Here is a 21,192-nt window from a genome sequence, read left to right as displayed (position 1 = left end):
CCACTGATCCTTCTCACAATACAAGTCTATCAATCCCTTCACTCAAAACAATGCACTCCATGTGAGGCTGTTGGTGTGAAAACACTCAACTTTTGTTGTATGGCTGATATCTTACCTCAACAATGGAAATAAAGTTCAGAATACTCCCCCCCCCCCTCCCCTCCACTGCCCCCCTCCCCCTCCAGTGAGGTCCAGGAGCTCCCACAACGATATCTTCTCTCTAACCTCTTTCTGGGTTTGGTCTCTTTGATTGTCTTGATTAGCACTAGTATGAGGTCAAACAGGCCAAAGACATATAGGGTGGAATTCTGGCACCATTGTCAGCGACAGAATTGCACAGCAATCACAGCACAACATGCATTTAAACATTGCACCAAGGGTGTCTCCCAAAAAGGAGCAGGAGCTTCTTTTGGGCAACAAAAATGCATAAAGCAGCCTATTGAAGTCAATGGGCTGCCCTATGATCAATACGCAGACTCGCGTGAAAATCGCTCAACAAAACGGGGCCTTAGGCATTACACAGCTAGATTATGGGGCCACACTTACACTTTTCCAGAATGAGCAAAATTTTAAGGAACTGAGAAATGAGAAAATCAAGCAGTTTTTATGGTCTTATGGGAGGGCCGCTCTGGGGAAAACCTTACCATTTTGGTCTTTAAGAGTATAGTGTAATAAAACTCACTGGGGCCCACCTGAAAACTAAAATGCCACCTCTGGGTGGAATTCGCCTAAGCTTCTTGTCTCACATATGTGATCTAGTCATTATTTATATCTATCTGTACTTACAGTTTCAATGCCCATTGCCCTCATCTGGTCTGCTCTTTTCTCAGTGATAGAGAGGAACTTCTTTGGATCTGATAAAGCATCAACAATATCTAGAAGTAAGAAGACAAGGATACATAAGAACAGAGTCCCCATTGGCAATGAGAAATGCCTCGTAAAACTGTTGACAGTATAAGCTGGAGTTTGTATCTAGAGATGAGCTTGCGTCTGTCCAGAACCAGGTTCAGGCCATTGGTCAGCTGTAATTCCAATAAGCTATGGATGGGGTATTGACCATGTGGCCATATTAGGTTAATGATTTCACCAGCATCCCCATCCCATTGTATACATCAGATGAAGGGCTGGAGACACCCCCTAGTATGGCCACTTTGCCATATTAGGTCAATGACATTGACCTAATAATGCTCCGTGACCATATTAGGTCAATGCTGTCACCAGCATTCCCATTTGTGATGGAACGACCCAGCATCCAGCTTGGGTGCTTCTGTCAAGATATAGCTTCCTCCAGCCTGGACATAGGAACCAGATATTATATCTGAGCATACAAGACTAGCCAACAATAGTTTGTACATGCAAACTGGAACGCTTTATTGAAAACTCACACAGAAAATATAGTACACCAAATCAGGTGAGCCTGATCACATTATTTTATACTGTAAACAGGAATATAATTAACATAGCTAATTAATCCCTTTGGGACTAATCTCCTAATTTCACTTTGGGATTAATAAAGTATTCTGTATTAAACCAGCCTAGGTGACCAGACCATTCGGCATCTACAATCCTAAATACAAAGTACTGTACATTACACATTATCATAAGTATAAACACATAACATCTCACAATACTTTGCCAACAAGGTGGAGCGGATTCAATACTAGCAGACAGACAGAAACAATAGGTGACCCAATTAACAATGGGAGAGACACAAACACATAACACCTTAAACAGATTAAAACAGGAGACCCCTCAGCATCAGGTTGCTTTGAGCTGATGATATTAGCATCTGTTCCGAGTATCACAATCTAAATCAGTCAATAACGCCCTAAATATGTATCTGGGTCTAGATTCCCAGAGTCTGTGAGTTTCGGGGAGACAATCCAGAATTCGAAGCAAGACCCCCCAAGCACACACCTCCCAAAGAGTAGTGTTCCCTTTAAAGGGAGGGCTCATAGTCTGTAGGCAAGAGGCCACCCCCTACAAAGACCCTGTCCTGGTTGGGTCTGTCACACTGTCCTATTGTATACATCAGATGCAGGGCTGGAGATCTCCCTGGTATGGGAACATGACCATATCACGTCAATGATATTAACCTAATATGGTCACGTGGCCATATTAGGTCATTGATGTCACGCACATCCCTGCGCCATTGTATATATCAGATATGATACAGGGCTGGAGACCCCCTTAGTATGGTCACATGATTATATTAGGTAAACGACACTGATCTAATATAGCAATGTGGCCGTATTAGGTCAATATTGTTACCAGCACTCCCGCCCCTTTGTATACATCAGATGCAGTGCTGAAGACCTCCCCTAGTATGGCCACATACCCAGGGCCGCTGATAGGGGAGGACCACCAGCCCTCTTGTAGGGGGCCCGAGCACACAGGGGGGGCCCACACAGAGAGGGGGATTAGTGATGGACAACAAATACAGAAATCTTCCTCCAGCACCTGAATCTGATCTGTCCCTCTCCCTATCAGCTTTTATCTGTTGAGAAAGAGACAGTCGTCCCTCACTAATCCCCCTCCCTTGTGTGGACCCCCTCCCAGCACTTATCTCTGCTCAGGAGTTTATTTGTAAATTGTAACTTTGTTTCTCTCTCTGTCTCTCTGATCACTGAGCTCCAACTGCCCAGCCTGTATATTTTTCTCATCTCATCTTCTTTTTTATTTAACATAGTTTTTTTTTTAGATTTAGCAGGAATTATGTGAGTTATGTTATATTTGTGTCTGATAATAGTGATTTTGTTGTAATTTTAGCTAAATATATCTTTAATATTTTCTTGGGGGGGCCCTGCCAGGTAGTCTGTACGGGGCCCCACGATTTCCAACAGCAGCCCTTGCACATACCCACTACCGGTCAATTATATCACAAGCATCCCCACCCCAGTGTATACATCAGATGCAGGGCTGGAGATCCCCCTAGTATGGCTACATGACCATATTAGGTCCATGAAATTGACCTAATATGGCCTTGTGGCCATATTAGGTCATTGATGTCACAAACATCCCTGACTCATTGTATTTACCAAATGTAGCACCAGGTACCTTCCAACGGCAACTTAATGGAGCAGGAAAGACAGCTGACTTCTAGGTTTGGACCTGGACCCAGTTCCGAAAAAACAAAGGTTCATCCTTACTTGTATCTTCTCAGCAGCTGAATGCAACCCATTGGTTAATCCTAGTCCACACTCTTACCTCCAAACCCGTCGGGAACATACGTCTTCAGGACAATGTTACAGAAGATGGTGGGCAGAGACAGAGGCTTATTGCCCTCATTCCGAAGAGAGATGTGCCGATAGCCAGCTTGAAGGCCATCCAGTGGTAATAACCTTTGGCCAATCAATTTATTATTGTCGTCATACACTGCAATCCTCAGCACAGCCAGGTCAGGCAGGATAACCTAGAGACAGAGGAAGAACATTTATCAAATGCCAGTCCCAAAATCAGAAGTGGTTCTCTCATGGCTCGTTTCCACTGAGCTTTCTGGTACGGTTCAGTACGGTACGCTATTTATGCCGTTTCCATTATGAATGGTACCCTAATGGCTCGTTTCCACTGAGCTTTCTGGTACGGTTCGGTTCAGTACGGTACGCTATTTATGCCATTTCCATTATGAATGGTACCCTAATTCTGAACCGTACCGTACCACTTTTTTGGTACCCTTTCGTGGGGGTATCAAGCACATTAGTACCGTACCAACAGGGTGGAGCTACACTCTGCAGAACTTTGATTGGTTGACAGAGAATCGTCTATCACAGCTTTCCTGCTACACCACGCCTATCATGAAAGGGTACTATTGGCAGTGGAAACGCAATGTGTACCGCTCAGAACCATACTGAACCGAACCGTACCGTACCACTCACTGGAAACGAGGCATAATTCCGAACCGTACCACTTTTTTGGTACCCTTTCGTTGGGGTACCAAGCACATTAGTACCGTACCAACAGGGTGGAGCTACACTCTGCAGAACTTTGATTGGTTGACAGAGAATCCTCTATCACAGCTTTCCTGCTACACCACGCCTATCATGAAAGGGTACTATTGGCAGTGGAAAAGCAATGTGTACCGTACCGAACCGTACCGTACCGTACTGAACCGAACTGTACCGTACCACTCAGTGGAAACGAGGCATCAGTAATCAACTATAATATTGTCTATGAAAGCCTCAGATCTTCTGACCTTAGAGAATCAACACACCTTTACCATGATAGACACATTATGGGGCAAACCCCTTTTAGCTTGGATGGACTTTAAACCCATATTGAACTTTTAAATGTGCAAAATACATTCCCTGTACATCAAAGTCTCACCGTTTGATTTCTTTAAGAATTAGTCACACTCTGAGAAGAAAAAGCCTTTCAATTGCCAGCAGCTGCAGAGTGGGACCCTTGCTCCCTGTGGAGAAGCAGGGATCTCTTTGCAGAGGTCCAAAATGCCCCCTGCAGAGATTTAAAGCACACCAATCTATAGGAATCATGAGCTGATTTCAGAGCTATAGCTAACTTAGCAGGGGGTGTTCTGGACCTCTGCAATGAGACCACTGCTTACACACAGAGTACAAGGGTCCTACTCTGTAGCTGCTGGGGCTTGTATCTGGGATTACTGCAAGCCTAAACCAAGCAAGTGGCATGCTTGAGATCTACGTCTACCGGTGTGTATGAGATATGAACACTAACAGCCCTATTTAACCACTTCTGGACCGGAAAGGATTTACCCCCTTAATGACCAGGCCATATTTTGCGATTCGGCACTGCGTTATTTTAACGGACAACTGCGCGGTCGTGCGACGATGTACCTAAATAAAATTGATGTCCTTTTTTCCCCACAAATAGAGCTTTCTTTTGGTGGCATTTGATCACCTGTACGATGTTTATTTTTTGCACTATAAACAAAAAAACAGCGACAATTCTAAAAAAAAAAAAAAACAATATTTTTCACTTTCTGCTATATAACATTCCCCCCAAAAATATGTACAATCAAAATTTAACATTTTAGGACAATTTGTTTTCTGCTACATACTTTTGGTAAAAAAATCGCAATAAGCGTATATTGATTTTTGATTGGGTTGCGCAAAAGTTATCTACAGGAAAAATTTATGTCATTTTTACAGTTTTTTTACTAGTAATGGCGGCGATCTGCGTTTTTTTGTGGGACTGCGACATTGCGGCGGACAGATCGGACCCCTGACTGACATTTTTGACACTTTTGGGGGGACCAATGACATTACTACAGTAATCAGTGCTAAAAAATATGCACTGTTACTGTAATAATGACACTGGCAGGGAAGGGGTTAACACTGTGGGTGATCAAGGGGTAAATGTGACCCTAGGGGCGTGTTTCTAACTGTATGGGGGCGTGGCTTGTGAAATGCTCACAGAGACCTGTGATCCAATATAGAAGGGTCACAGGAGCTCTGTGATCATTCCAGGGAGAAGGACGGTCGGCTCTGTTTACAACAGCTGACTGTTCTTCTCTCTCAGTGGGGAGCGATCGCGGGTGGCCGGCGGCAATCGGAGCCGCCTACCCCGTGCATCAGAGTCCTGCCTGTGGCAGTATAACTGCGGCGGACGGTCGTAAAGTGGTTAACAAAACAACCTATTGAGACTCACTGTTTTTTTTTTTTTTTAACTAAATTTAACAAGGCCCTTACTTTACAAGATACTTTTCACTCTGCAAGCGAATTTTCCCTTAGCTCAGTAAATGTGGTGGAGTTTCACTTTGAACAATGTTTGTACATGAATGGAAGATGGAAGCCAGCAGAGCTTCACCTAAGTGGCGTCACTAGGGTGGGCCAGAAGGGGCCATGCCCCCCCAACATTACACTGGGCCCCCCATGTGTCCCCCCAATTAAAATGCTTTTTTAAATATAGGCCGAGGTGGCGGCGAAAGGTTTCCTTGTGTCGCTTATTCGATCAGGGACACGCCAGCGTATGGATGCCGTTCCTGTTGGAGGCGTGGTGGCGCCGTGACGTCACACGGCGGAGGGAGAGTGTGTACGCCTGCGCTATCGCAGTCTTGCAGTGAGTGCACCAACCACCAGCCAGCCCAGCCCTGCAGAGCGCGCGCCGCGGACAGCAGTAGAGCCAGAGCACAGGACAGGAGGAGCAGGCCCGGGGCATCCATTTTAGAAGTCGGGGGTAAGTTGAGCAGTGAGTCCAATTCACATTTACAGTCTCATACCACCCTCACATCCCTGCAAAGGACAATGTGAACTGACACTCTGACAGAATTTTACAGCTGAACATGGCAAACATGTATAATACATGTCAGTAAGTTTGTTATGTCCAGCTGTAATATTCTGTCAGGAGTATTTCATGTTTATGCGTTTTATGCCCATTGTTTCCTGACAATGGGCATCAAACACATAAAATATTCATAACAATGGGCATCAAACGCATAAACATGAAATATTCCTGACAATGGGCATCAAACGCATAAACATGAAATATTCCTGACAATGGGCATCAAACACATAAACATGAAATATTCCTGACAATGGGCATCAAACACATAAACATGAAATATTCCTGACAATGGGCATTAAACACATAAAATGAAATATTCCTAACAATAGGCATCAAACACATAAACAAGAAATATTCCTAACAATGGGCATCAAACACATAAACATGAAATATTCCTAACAATGGGCATCAAACACATGAACATGAAATATTTGTGACGATGGGCATCAAACGCATAAACATGAAGTATTCCTGACAGTAGGCATCAAACGCATAAACATAAAATAGTCATAACAATGGGCATCAAACACATAAACATGAAATATTCCTGACAGTGGGCATCAAACACATAAACATGAAATATTTCTGACAAATTTTTAGGAATATTTCATGTTCATGCATTTGATGCCCTTTGTTATGAATATTTCAAGTTTATGCCCTTAATGCTCATTGTTATGACTATTTTATGTTTATGTGTTTGATGCCCATTGTTAGGAATATTTTATATTTATGCTTTTGATGGCCATTGTTAGGAATACTTCATGTTTATGCGTTTGATGCCCATCGTCACGAATATTATATGTTAATATGTTTGATGCCCATTGTTAGGAATATTTAATTTTTATGCATTTGATGCCCATTGTCTCTTGACAGTGGGCATCAAACACATAAACATGAAATATTCCTAACAATGGGCATCAAACACATGAACATGAAATATTTGTGATGATGGGCATCAAACGCATAAACATGAAATATTCCTGACAGTGGGCATCAAACGCATAAACATGAAATATTCCTAACAATGGGCATCAAACACATAAACATAAAATATTCCTAACAATCGGCATCAAACACATAAACATACAATATTCATAACACTGGGCATCAAACACATGAACACAAAATATTTGTGACGATGGGCATCAAACACATACACATGAAATAGTCCTAACAATGGGCATCAAAAGCATAAACATGAAATATTCCTGACAGTGGGCATCAACCACATGAACATGAAATATTTGTGACGATGGGCATCAAATGCATAAACATATAATATTCCTAAGAATGGGCATCAAAAACATAAACATGAAATATTCCTGACAAATTTTTAGGAATATTTCTTGTTTATGCGTTTGATGCCTATTGTTATGAATATTTCATGTTTATGTGTTTGATGCCCATTGTTAGGAATATTTCATGTTTATGCGTTTGATGCCCATTGTTAGGAATATTTAATGTTCATGTGTTTGATGCCCATTGTTAGGAATATTTCATGTTTATGCGTTTGATGCCCATTGTTAGGAATATTTTATGTTTATGCGTTTGATGCCCATTGTTATGAATATTTCATGTTTATGAGTTTGATGCCCATTGTTAGGAATATTTAATGTTCATGTGTTTGATGCCATTTGTTAGGAATATTTCATGTTCATGTGTTTGATGCCATTGTTAGGAATATTTCATGTTCATGTGTTTGATGCCCATTGTTAGGAATATTTCATGTTTATGCGTTTGATGCCTATTGTTAGGAATATTTTATGTTTATGCGTTTGATGCCCATTGTTAGGAATATTTCATGTTTATGCGTTTGATGCCCATTGTTAGGAATATTTCATGTTTATGTGTTTGATGCCCATTTTCAGGAATATTTCATGTTAATTTGTTTGATGCCCATTGTTAGGAGTATTTCATGTTCATGCGTTTGATGCCCATTGTTAGGAATATTTCATGTTTATGTGTTTGATGCCCATTTTCAGGAATATTTCATGTTAATTTGTTTGATGCCCATTGTTAGGAGTATTTCATGTTCACGCGTTTGATGCCCATTGTTCGGAATATTTCATGTTCATGTGTTTGATGCCATTGTTAGGAATATTTCATGTTCATGTGTTTGATGCCCATTGTTAGGAATATTTCATGTTTATGCGTTTGATGCCTATTGTTAGGAATATTTTATGTTTATGCGTTTGATGCCCATTGTTAGGAATATTTCATGTTTATGCGTTTGATGCCCATTGTTAGGAATATTTCATGTTTATGTGTTTGATGCCCATTTTCAGGAATATTTCATGTTAATTTGTTTGATGCCCATTGTTAGGAGTATTTCATGTTCATGCGTTTGATGCCCATTGTTAGGAATATTTCATGTTTATGTGTTTGATGCCCATTTTCAGGAATATTTCATGTTAATTTGTTTGATGCCCATTGTTAGGAGTATTTCATGTTCACGCGTTTGATGCCCATTGTTCGGAATATTTCATGTTCATGTGTTTGATGCCATTGTTAGGAATATTTCATGTTCATGTGTTTGATGCCCATTGTTAGGAATATTTCATGTTTATGCGTTTGATGCCTATTGTTAGGAATATTTTATGTTTATGCGTTTGATGCCCATTGTTAGGAATATTTCATGTTTATGCGTTTGATGCCCATTGTTAGGAATATTTCATGTTTATGTGTTTGATGCCCATTTTCAGGAATATTTCATGTTAATTTGTTTGATGCCCATTGTTAGGAGTATTTCATGCTCATGCGTTTGATGCCCATTGTTAGGAATATTTTATGTTTATGTGTTTGATGCCCATTGTTAGGAATATTTCATGTTTATGCGTTTGATGCAATGGGCATCAAATGCATAAACATGAAATATTCCTGACAAATTGTCAGGAATATTTCATGCTTAAATGAAGTAAATGAACCCCCAGACTAGAGTAAACTGGATTCTGATTGGTTGTTTCAGTCTCCAAGCTTTGCCCCTTATACTGACCCTTGCATTTTTTATTGGATAAATTCAATGTTCTTTAATAAAAGCTCTGCCCACCTTTCTAAATACAAATGGCTCCTCATTGTAAACTGGATTCAGGCCGTTGTTCATGACCATCCGCGTCTTGAACTCCTTCCGTATGGTGTCCGTCGGCAGTCCATACATGTCCACCTCAACGTAGGTCCCAATTTTTTTGTCCGATAGAAACTGTCCAGATATAACCTTCAGAAACACATTAAAGACAGATATATAGTTTATCCGACTCTCAGGATGACAGTGCATACCTTGACAGTTTTTAAAGTGGAACTAAACTCTCTCAGTCAACATGAACTGTTTGTAATCCTTACACTGCTAGCATTAGTAATCAGGTGGGAAGGTACACTATATTGTCAAAAGTATTGGGACGCCTGCCTTTACACACACATGAACGTTAATGGCATCCCAGTCTTAGTCCATAGGGTTCAATATTGAGTTGGCCCACCCTTTGCAGCTATAGCCGCTTCAACTCTTCTGGGAAGGCTGTCCACAAGGTTTAGGAGTGTGTCTATGGGAATGTTTGATTATTCTTCCAGAAGCGCATTTGCAATGTCAAGCACTGATGTCGGAAGAGAAGTCCCGGGTCGCAGTCTGCACTCTAAATAATCCCAACGGTGTTCTATCGGATTGAGGTCAGGACTCTGTGCAGGCCAGTCAAGTTCCTCCACCCCAAACTCACTCATCCATGTCTTTATAGACCTTGCTTTGTGCACTGGTGCACAGTCATGTTGGAACAGGAAGGGGCCATTCCCAAATTGTTCCCACAAAGTTGGGTGCATGAAACTGTTCAAAATGTCTTGGTATTCTGACACCTTAGGAGTTCCCTTCACTGGAACTAAAGTGGCCAAGCCCAACTCCTGAAAAACAACCCCAAACCATAATACCCCCCTCCACCAAATGATTTGGACCAGTGCACAAATCAAGGTTCTCCCCACTGCATTATTATATTTATTGCAGGTTCTGCAGAAAATGCTAATCAGTGCTGCCATCTTTTGGCTGCAGCTGCTGATCGAATGAAAATTTTCCAACATTCCAATTCAACATAATTTGGACAATCCCTGCTGAACAGACCAAATTTTGATCCATCTATGGGCAGCTTTAGATAGCACCATTCTTAGGATACCTGAACAGAGCAGGTGGCTGCAATTACTCCATCCACAGGGGTCTCGGAGAACGGGTCAAACGTTCTGTCGGGACGGCGCATGAAGTCTGGCTTAAGGAGGAAACTAGAGGGAAAAACAAAGCAAAAACATGACACTGATATTTTAGATTTATATGTGTAGTTTTATATTTGAAACATTTAATCATGACACCTCATGTATTTTAGGGCAATATTGAAATCAACGAAGGAGCAGTTGTGGGCAGTCCTATAAATCTAGTTCAAAATTCAGACACTGGGTTCTGCATTAGGGATGAGATTGGGTTCAGTCTAAATCTGAAAGTTGGCTGTCATTGCTGGGCCAATGAATTGCAGTCCTCCCGCATCGGGATGTATACAAAGGATTGGGGGTATACTAGTTACATCACTGACTTTATATAACCACTTGGTCATATTAGGGCAATGACACTAATCTAATATGGTCCACATTAGGTTATTGCTCATTACATCATTGATCTAATATGGCTTTATGGCCCTGTTAGGCCAATGATAGTGATTTTGGATTAGGCTTGAGTTTAGTCTGAACCCAGAAATTGTCTGTCATTACTGGGCCAGTAAGCGGGGAATTGGAGATTCCCCACCTCACAGCTGCATGTATACAAACAATGGGGGGAATACTCATGACATCATTGACTGGGTAATGACACTGATCTAATATGGCAATGTGTCTATAATAGGTTTTGTTTGTTACATCATTGATTATGGCCATGTTAGGTCAATGACATTGACTTAAGAATTGGGATAGCTTTGGTCTGAACACAGAAGTTGGCTGTCATTACTACACCAGCGAGCTGTGGGCGGGAGATCCCCCACTCCAGAGCTCCATATGGACAAAGGATGGGGGGGATACTCATGACATCATTGATCTTATATGGAGAAATGGCCATATAAGGCCAATAACACTAATCTAATATGGCCATATGTCCAGATTAGATCAATGTTCATTACATCATTGACCTAATATGCCCTCATAGCAATGTTAGGTCAATGACATTGACTTAGAAGTGAACATGGGTTTGGTCTGAACCCAGAAGTTGGCTGTAATTACTACGCCAATGAGCTGTGAGTGGGAGATTCCCATCCCAGAGCTCCATGTAGACAAAGGATGGGGAAGATACTCATAATATCATAGACCTTATATGGCCACATTGCCATATTAGGGCAATGGCACTGATCTACTGTAATATAGACATGTGTCCATATAAGGTCAATGCTTATTAAATCATTGGCCTAATACGGACTTATGGCCATGTTAGGTCAAAGAAATTGACTAAGGAATAGGCTTGGGTTTGGTCTGAACTCGGAAGTCGGCTGTCATTACTGATCCAATTAGCTGTGGGAGATTCTCCACCCCAGAGCTCCATGTAGACAAAAGATGGGGGGGGGGGGGGGGGGGGTAATCACGACATCTAGAACTTATATGGCCAAATGGCCATATTAGGGCCATGGTACTGATCTAATATGGCCTTGTGTCCATATTAGGTCAATGCTCATTACATCATTGACCTAATATGGCCTTACCGCCATTATAGGTCAATGGCATTGACTTAGGATTAGGTCAATGGCATTGACTTAGGGTTGGGCATGGGGTTGTTCTGAACTCTGAAGGTGGCTGTCATTAATATGCCAATGAGCTGTGAATGAGAGATTCCCCACCCCAGAGCTCCATGTAGACAAAAGATGGGGGGAGGGGGTACTCATAACATCGTAGACCTTACATGGCCACATGGCTAAGTTAGGTCAATACATTGACCTAATTCGGTCATGTGCCCATATTAGGTCAATGATGTCAAAGGCATTCAAGGGGAAGCAGGTGGGCAATATCCCACCCGAAACACATTGGCCCAACAGTGACAGTGACAGCCAACTTCCAGCTTGGGCCTAGCTTGTTTTTGGATTGAACCCAAGTTCATCACTATTCTGCATCGACTAAAAACATTCATAAACAGAATTCAGAAGCATAACACAAACTAAACAGTTCAAAACATACTGCTTACCCACAAGATCCGTTGTATTCGAACTTGCCTAGGTTCAGCTGCATAGCTAGATCTGTCAGAAGGCAAAGTATATTTCAAAACTTGCTCCAGAGTTCAAGTGCAGCTTTATTTAACAATACAGAGAGCAGACGGTACGATAACCTGGAATTCTTCAACTTTTTTTCCAATTGGGTACATCAGCTCATTGCGCAAAATTTCTGGGGATTGTAATGGGTGTGGGCACTGGCCAATGTTTGGGTGCACCAAAAGACCCCATTGTGTACCCCTACTAATTGTCATACAAAAGAGTAACAATTATGAGCAGGGGCAGGTTGGGAGATAGATGGGGCCAAGGTAAAATATCAAACTACATTGTAATTGGTTTGCCTGTGGCTGGGAAGGCTTTTTTTTAATGTTTGTAAAGATACTGATCAGGTTTCTTTGTTAATGTTCAGTGCTCACCCCCCTTCCCTCCGCAGCACTGTCAAACCTAACTTCTGGGTATGTAAGCTTGACCCCCCGTTCCATATATAACAACTATCCCCAGCTCTGCACATGTGGGGGGGGGGGGGGGGGTGGGGAGTCAGGTGGGGTTAGTTTAGTGTCTAAGCCTATGCAAATACACACTTTTAGAAAGTCTGTATTTGCAAAATAATTTTTGTTAGGTTCTGGCAGTGCAATAATGAGGGTACTTATCCCTTTCTTTGCCATCAATTTATGTCACGCAACACACTCCTGGCTACTACAACAGCTGGGAGTGCATGTAAATCTAATGAGGCAACTGTTAGCTGTTAGGTGGAAGTAATTGGGCAGCTGTTCAGCTGATCACTTCCACGGACCTTCAGTAATGTTACCGTCTCCAAGCATTTTTTCTAGGCTCTGCTGTCCCACCTGCAGGACCAGTACACCTATGGTGGGTGCTGCCGGGTGGAGGAAAGGGAGACCAGCAAACTTCTGTTTACTGATTCCCCCCTAACTGTAATGAAAATGGAAGCGATGTGTACCATTGTTACTATCGCCAGACGCTGTGGCAGAAAGAAGCAAATGGAGCGCAATCTACACTCCATTACCTTCAGTGGAAGGCAGAAAAGACATCAGGGGTCACGTTAAACCCAAGCACTTAAACCTAACCCCCTCCAAAAAAAGTTCTGATCCGCTTACCCCCACATACATGGGCTTACCAAAGTAAACATCTTGTTTTACAGGCATGTGCAATTTTCAGGCTTGACATGTTTTTGTATCTGTTTACTCGGTACAATATCACCTTTATATTAAATAATACTGTATGTTAACTTTGTGTGCTTGAAAAATTTACTTTTTTAAAAAAAAAATTTTACTGAAAATTTGCTCTTCATAAACAGTTGAGTTTATCAAGTGCAGAAATTAGAAAATACCACCATTTCATTCTCCAGGGTCCTTGCTTTTATAGGGTATACAATATTTGCGGGGTGTAACTAATCTTTAGGCGTAAAAAGAACATGTAAACGTGTGCAAAAAAACCACAAATACAATTACTGTGTATGTACGCTGAAATACCTCAATCAGAAAAAATATTGCATTATGATCACTAGAAGAAGCTATCATAGGAAATAATTAATATGGCAACTAGATGGATCTGACAATCATAGGAAATAAGAAAATGGCTACTAGGTGGAGATGCAAATCAATGGAAATAAGCAACATGGCCAGTAGATGGAGCTGCAGATTATAGGAAATAAGTATGCTCATTACCTCCATCTAGTGGCCAAAATGCAGTATTGTTCTGAAATACCTCAAAAAGAAAACAGATACTACGTTATGGCCACTAGACAGAGCTGATGGTCATAGGAAATAAGCAATATGGTCACTCGAAGGAATTGACAATCATAGAAAATAAGCAATATGGCCACTAGATGGAGCTGCAAATCATAGGAAATAAGTATGCTCTTTACCTCTGTCTAGTGGCCAAATTGCAGTATTTTCCTGAAATACCTCAATCAGAAAAAATACTACGTTATGGCCACTAAATACCTCAATCAGAAAAAATACTACGTTATGGCCACTAGATGAAGCTGACGATCTAAGGAAATAGCAATATGGTCACTAGAAGGAATTAATAATCATAGAAAATAAGCAATATGGTCACTAGAAGGAATTGACAATCAAAGAAAAACGGCAATATGGCCACTAGATGGAGCTGCAAATCATAGGAAATAAGTATGCTCTTTACCTCTGTCTAGTGGCCAAATTGCAGTAATTTCCTGAAATACCTCAGTCAGAAAAAATACAGCATTATGGCCACTAGACAGAGCTGAAGGTCATATGAAATAAGCAATATGGCCACTAGATGGAGCTGACCATCATAGAAAATAAGCAACATGGTCACTAGGTGGAGCTGCAAATCATAAGAAATAGATATGCTCCTTACCTCCATCTAGTGGCCAAAATGCAGTATTTTCCTGCAAATAAGCAATATGGCCACTAGGTGGAGCTGCAAATCATAAGAAATAGATATGCTCCTTACCTCCATCTAATGGCCAAAATGTAGTATTTTCCTGCAAATGAACAATATGGCCACTAGATGGAGCTGATGATCATAGAAAATAAGCAATATGGTCACTAGGTTGTGCTGCAAATCAGAAGAAATAGGTATGCTCCTTACCTCCATCTAATGGCCAAAATGCAGTATTTTCCTAAAAATACCTCAGTCAGAAAAAATACTGCATTATGGCCACTAGATGGAGCTGCAAATCATAAGTAGTAAGCACTATGGCCACTAGATGGAGGCAAGGAGCATTCATATTTCCTATGATCTGCAGCTCCATCTAATGGCCAAAATGCAGTATGTTAAAAAAAAAGCAAAAAAAAAAACAGAAAAAATACCAGGTTACGGGCACTAGATAGAGCTGGCAATCATAGAAAATAAGCAATATGGTCACTAGGTGGAGCTGCAACTCATAAGAAATAAGTATGCTCCTTACCTCTATATAGTGGCTAAAATGCAGTATTTTCCTGAAATACCTCAGTCAGAAAAAATAATGCATTATGGCCACTGGAGCTGCAAATCATAGGAAGTAAGCAATATGGCCATTAGCTGGAGGTAAGGAGCATACATATTTCCTATGATCTGCAGCTCCATCTAGTGGCCAAAATGCAGTATGTTAAAAAAAAAAAAACAGAAAAAATACCAGGTTATGGCCTCTAGATGGAGCTGCCGATCATATAATAAAAAGTATGCTCTTCACTTCCATCTAGTGGCCAAATTGTGTTATTTTCCGCGTTTACACTTGCAATCTGCAGAGAACATTTGATTTTTCCCCATTTGCAAATGCAGGGAGACATTGCGGGGATTACTTGCGACCGCTGTGGGAATGCTGAGACAATCGCACAATTAATTTTCTATAAACAGGCCCCTTTATTTTAGTTGCAAACATAGGAGTTAAAAATGGTGATAAGACTCAACAATATATAAAAATGAGAATAATGGGAGGAGCTCTACAAATAATGGGACGAGCATTGGTGGCCACTTGAACCGGCATTAACCCTTTGCAGATCTTTCTTGAATTGTCTGTTTAGGGACTTCCATGCGTGAAAGCGACAGATTATAATACAATGAATAGATTTCATCTTGCGCTGTGCGTGTTAATGCCGGGTCACCGGTTAAAGTTACCAATTAAAATGCAGCGCACACACAGCTCGTCTATTTATAACTGGGCCCCGCTCATCGACTCCTTCTCATTTGTCAGTAAACATCTTAATATCATTTAGCCTCGTTCCAGTTTCTGGATGGAATGCCAGAGGCGGCTCGGCGGCATCTGTTCACCAAGTTAGCGAGGCGCGGGCTTTCTTGGCATTCGGCTTGACTGGCCGCTGCAGCCTACCTGGGGTCTGATAGTTCAGGGAGACCATCTGGCAGCCGGCGTTCCAGAAAATCTGCGGCATATAATTACTGGAATCCACTCGCCCCCCCTTGGGGTAGATCCGACTCATCTGACGCTTGTTGTAGCTGGGTGCGGGGGGTTCAGGAATGATAACGGAGGCACACATACAGATCTATGGTACAGTCCACACTCATCGAAGGTTATGTATTAGGGTGCAAGGAACGCAATGGGCGCTTCTACGTGAAATCCGCATTTTTGGGGGGTTTTGACATTTCGGAGCAGTCAGTCTCTGCCTGGAGCTGTTTGGCTTCGCCTGCTGCTGTTGTTGGAATTACAAATTAAACCCAACCTGGGTTTAATTAAAGAGCAATTCCAGGCAATGAGGGAAAGCAATCAGCAAGGCAGTAATGGCGTCCAGCAGACACTGCAACTGTGCGAAAATCAAAAAGTTCATTCAGTTGACCTGTTGTGCTATTATTTAACATCCACTCTCTACTTCCAGCATGACCAATCAGTTGTCCTATATGATCACCTGTAGCCAGACACCAGAGAGAACCTCATAGGGTCAGCAGGGGGACCATCTGTGCAATGTAGCGCCCTCTATCTGCTTCCAGCATCACCAATTATTTACCTATGAGTCCTATGTTGTCACCTGCAGCCAGGCGCCAGAGAGAAACTCACAGGGTCAGTAGGAGAACGGTCTTTGCAATGTAGCGCCCTCTATCTACTTCCAGCATCACCAATTATTTACCCATGAGTCCTATGTGATCACCTGCAGCTAGATGCCAGAGAGCCCCTCACAGGGTCAGTAGGGGGATGGTCTGTGCTATGTAATGTTCTTTCTCTACTTCCAGCATAACCAGACTTCCCATCTACTGACCCTGTGAGGTTCTCTCTGGTATCTGTCTTCAGGTGATAACATAGGACTCATGGGTCAACTGATTTGTGATGCTGGAAGTAGATAGAGGGCGCTACATAGCACAGACTGCCCTCCCACTGACCCTGTGAGGTGATTTCTGGCTTCTTGCTGCAAGTGATTATGCAGGACTCATAGGGGGACGGTCTGTGCAATGTAGCGCCCTCTATTTGCTTCCAGCATCACCAATTATTTACCTATGAGTCCTATGTGATCACCTGCAGCCAGATGCCAGAGAGAACCTCACAGGGTCAGTAGGAGGGCGGTTTGTGCAATGTAGCGCCCTCTATCTGCTTCCAGCATCCCCAATTATTTACCCATGAGTCCTATGTGATCATCCGCATTAGGTGCTTTTGGAACTTTGGTTGAGCCCTGAGGAAGGGCTGTTTTAACGCCCGAAACGCGTAGGGTCTCTTTTCCGGTTCAAGGCTACCATGTGCACCTGAGCGTCTTCAATGTCATCTGGTACAATTGCATGCGATTTTTATATGCCCCTTATTTCATGTCATGTTGATGTTCTTACTACATTTGTTTGAAAAATTGTCTGTGTCTTGACCTATTGTTTAATAAATTTATCATTTTAACTTTGATATACAGTGTCTAGTGGCATTCATAGTCCCACACCATTGGGGATTCCTTTTGTATACATTGATTTGGGATGATGGCCACTAGCACTGGGTACTAGGTGCTGGGATTACTGTTTCCTCGAGAGAACCTCACAGGGTCAGTAGGGGGATGGTCTGTGCCATGTAATGTTCTTTTTCCTATACAAAGCTGGAAATTCTTTGCTCAATTCCCTTTTCAACTCCCTGAATGTTATTATTACACTTTTGGGTTCCTGCTATGACAAGAGGGTACATCTATCTGTGTTTATCACAGAGTAAAAGGAAAATTCTGCTAACCTGTTTAATGTTACCTTTAATATTATGGAAAATGTTGTGGTAGGGAATTTTTCTAGGGGGCGGCTGCCCCAGAGTCAGTAGGGACATGGCTCATTTGGTGTGGGGGGGATGGATGTAGCTCCCTCCTAGTCAGGTGCTAGGTAGGGAGTGTAGTTTTGGCTCTCTCTGCTTACCAGAAAAGCAGCAGGCAAAATCTTTAGGCACTCTGCTTATCAGAGAGAAGGATTGGTAGTTAGGTCTACTGAGTGTGCCCAGTGTGTGATTCATCTGGGTCCCCAGCTGATCCAATGGGGAGGCACGTTGGATGCTGAAGGAAACCTGACCAATGACACACAGGCTTTTGGTACTGTCCCAGGGGTTAAATTATTTACCTATAAGTCCCATGTGATCACTTGCTGCAAGATGCCAGAAAGCCCCTCACAGGGTCAGTAGGAGAGCGGTCTGGTGATGCTGGAAGTAGAGATAGACCTTTATATAGCACAGACCACCCCCCTACTGACCCTGTGAGGTGCTCCCTGGCGTCTGGCTGCAGGTGATTATGCAGGACTCATTGGGGGGGGGGGGGGTGGTCTGTGCAATGTAGCACCCTCTATCTACTTCCAGCATCACCAATTATTTACCCATGAGTCCTATGTGATCCCCTGTAGCCAGGTGCAAGAGTTCACCACACAGGGTCAGTAGGAGGGCGGTCTGTGCTATGTAGCGCCCTCTATCTACTTCCAGCATCACAGATCAGTTGACCCATGAGTCCTATGTTATCACCTGAAGCCAGATGCCAGAGAGAACCTTACAGGGTCAGTAGATGGGAAGTCTGGTGATGCTGGAAGTAGAGAAAGAACATTGCATAGCACAGACCATCCCCCTACTGACCCTGTGAGGTGCCCTCTGGCATCTGACTGATGGTGATTATGCAGGACTTGCCATGTAATGTTCTCTCTCTACTTCCAGCATCACCAATCAGTTGACCTATGTGTCCTACGTGGTCACCAGCAGTCAGATGCCAGAGAGCACCTCACAGGGTGAGTGGGCAGTCTGTTGATGCTGGAAGTAGAGAAAGAATGGCAGTCCTATCCGGAGCCTGGGTTTCCCTCCTCCCACCCCACAGCGGCCACAGCTTTCCTTTCATTTGTTACACCAAACAGAGGGCAGGAGGCGCGGCATGACTGGACGGCGGGCGGGAGCTGCATAACTTTTCATGTTAACCAGCCAGTGATTGGTTGCTAGGACGCAGGGTTGTCCTAGCAACCAATCACCTGCCTGTTAAAATGAAAAGTTATGCAGCTCCCGCCCGCCGTCCAGTCATGCCGCGCCTCCTGCCCTCTGTTTGCTGTTGAAGGAAGGATTCTAAAGATTGGGGGAGCGCTGTAATCAGACGAGGATAATGATATTATGGAGGCATTTATGTAAAGTGGATCAGGATAAAAGGAAAGGCGGGGGGGGGGGGAGGGGGGCTCTGATGAGAATTGAGGGCTATTATTTGAAGAGAACTGGGATGTAATGTGGGGGACTGTGATGTGAAGAAGGGTCCAAAGACACTGCTTTAAAGGGAGGAGTCTGTCATGTAAAAGGGGGGCTGTGATGTAAAGGGGGCTGAAGACACAGAAGGGGGGCTGTGATGCAAACAGGGGGATTCTGTGATGCAAAAGGGGGTGCCTTGGTGTAAAGGGGGGACTTTAATGTAAAAGAGGGCACTGTGATGGAAAGGGGGGCGCTGTGATGTAAAGGGGGGGGGGGGCTGTGATGTAAAGGGGGGCGCTGTGATGTAAAGGGGGGTGGACTGTGATGTGAAAAGAGGTGCTACTGTATAAAGGAGGGGACTGTGATGTAAAAGGGGATGCTGTAATCCAAAGGGGGGGGAGGGGGTGACGATGTAAAAGGGGGGGTTGTTGTGTAAAGGGGGAAGTGCAATGTAAAAGTGTGGGGTCTGCTATGTAAAAGGGGACATTGTGGTGTAAAGGGGAGGACTGTGATGTTAAAGATGGAGTTTTTGTGTAAAGGGGGGGACTGCAATTTAAAAAGGGGGGCTGTGGTGTAAGGGTTGGGGGGGCTATGATGTAAAGGAGAGCTGTGATGTAAAAGGGGGTGCTGTGGTATAAATGGGGGGGGGGAGCTGTGATATAAAAGGGGATGCTGTAATATAAAAGAGGGGGAGACTATGATGTAAAAGGGGGCGTTGTCGTGTAAAGGGGGGGACTGCAAAGAAAAAGGGGGCACTATGGTGTAAACGTATGGGGGGCTGTGAAGTAAAAGGGGGCACTGGGGTATAAATGGGGGGACTGTGATGTAAAATGGGATGCGGTAATATAAAGGAGGGGGGGGGCTATGTAAAAGGGGACATTGTGGTGTAAAGGGGAGGATTGTGATGTTAAAGAGGGTGTTGTGGTGTAAAGGAGGGGGGCTGCAATGTAAAAAGGGGCACTGTGGTGTAAGGAAGGCTGTGATGTAAGTGGGGGCTGTGGTATAAGAGGGGGACTGTGATGTAAAAGGGGGCACTGTGGTATAAAGGAGGAGACTGTGATGTAAAGGGGGGCGCTGTGGTATAAGGGGGGGGGGACTGTGATGTAAAAGGGGGCACTGTGGTATAAAGGAGGGGACTGTGATATAAAAGGGGATGGTTCAATATAAAGGGGGGGGACGATATAAAAGGGGGGAGTTGTTGTGTAAAGGGGGAACTGCAATGTAAAAGAGTGGGGTCTGCTATGTAAAAGGGGACATTGTGGTGTAAAGGGAAGGACTGTGATGTTAAAGGCGGTGTTTTGGTGTTGAGGGTGGGGACTGTGGTGTAAGTGTTGGGGGGGCTATGATGTAAAGGAGGGCTGTGATGTAAAAGGGGGTGCTGTGGTATAAATGGGGGGGGGGAGCTGTGATGTAAACGGGGATGCTGTAATATAAAGGAGGGGGAGACTATGATGTAAAAGGGGGCATTGCCGTGTAAAGGAGAGGACTGTGACGTTAAAGAGGGTGTTGTGGTGTAAAGGGGGGGACTGCAATGAAAAAGGGGGCACTATGGTGTAAAAATTAAGGGGGCTGGAAAGTAAAAGGGGGCGCTGTGGAATAAATGGGGGGACTGTGATGTAAAATGGGATCCTGTAATAT

The 21,192-nt window shown here is 43.2% G+C and overlaps 1 protein-coding gene across 7 annotated transcripts in view; it reads right to left on the bottom strand.

The window, feature by feature from the left end:
* The window catches only part of PLCB4 (phospholipase C beta 4), a 608,938-nt gene that overhangs the window by 107,490 nt on the left and 480,256 nt on the right, over positions 1 to 21,192 (bottom strand). For all 7 annotated transcript variants that reach the window (XM_082250179.1, XM_082250184.1, XM_082250183.1 and 4 more), the window contains 6 exons: positions 16,279 to 16,403; positions 12,440 to 12,491; positions 10,407 to 10,509; positions 9,305 to 9,469; positions 3,208 to 3,412; positions 787 to 875 (listed from right to left, as the gene is read on the bottom strand). In XM_082250179.1, the coding sequence (XP_082106305.1) occupies positions 787 to 875; positions 3,208 to 3,412; positions 9,305 to 9,469; positions 10,407 to 10,509; positions 12,440 to 12,491; positions 16,279 to 16,403 (739 nt within the window). The remainder of the gene's footprint in view (positions 1 to 786; positions 876 to 3,207; positions 3,413 to 9,304; positions 9,470 to 10,406; positions 10,510 to 12,439; positions 12,492 to 16,278; positions 16,404 to 21,192) is intronic.

The sequence above is a fragment of the Pelophylax lessonae genome, assembly GCF_965119305.1.
Source record: "Pelophylax lessonae genome assembly, chromosome: 3".
Taxonomy (NCBI): Eukaryota; Metazoa; Chordata; class Amphibia; order Anura; family Ranidae; genus Pelophylax; species Pelophylax lessonae.
The sequence above is the reverse complement of the archived record's forward strand: the minus strand, read 5'-3'. Positions and strand labels throughout refer to the sequence as shown.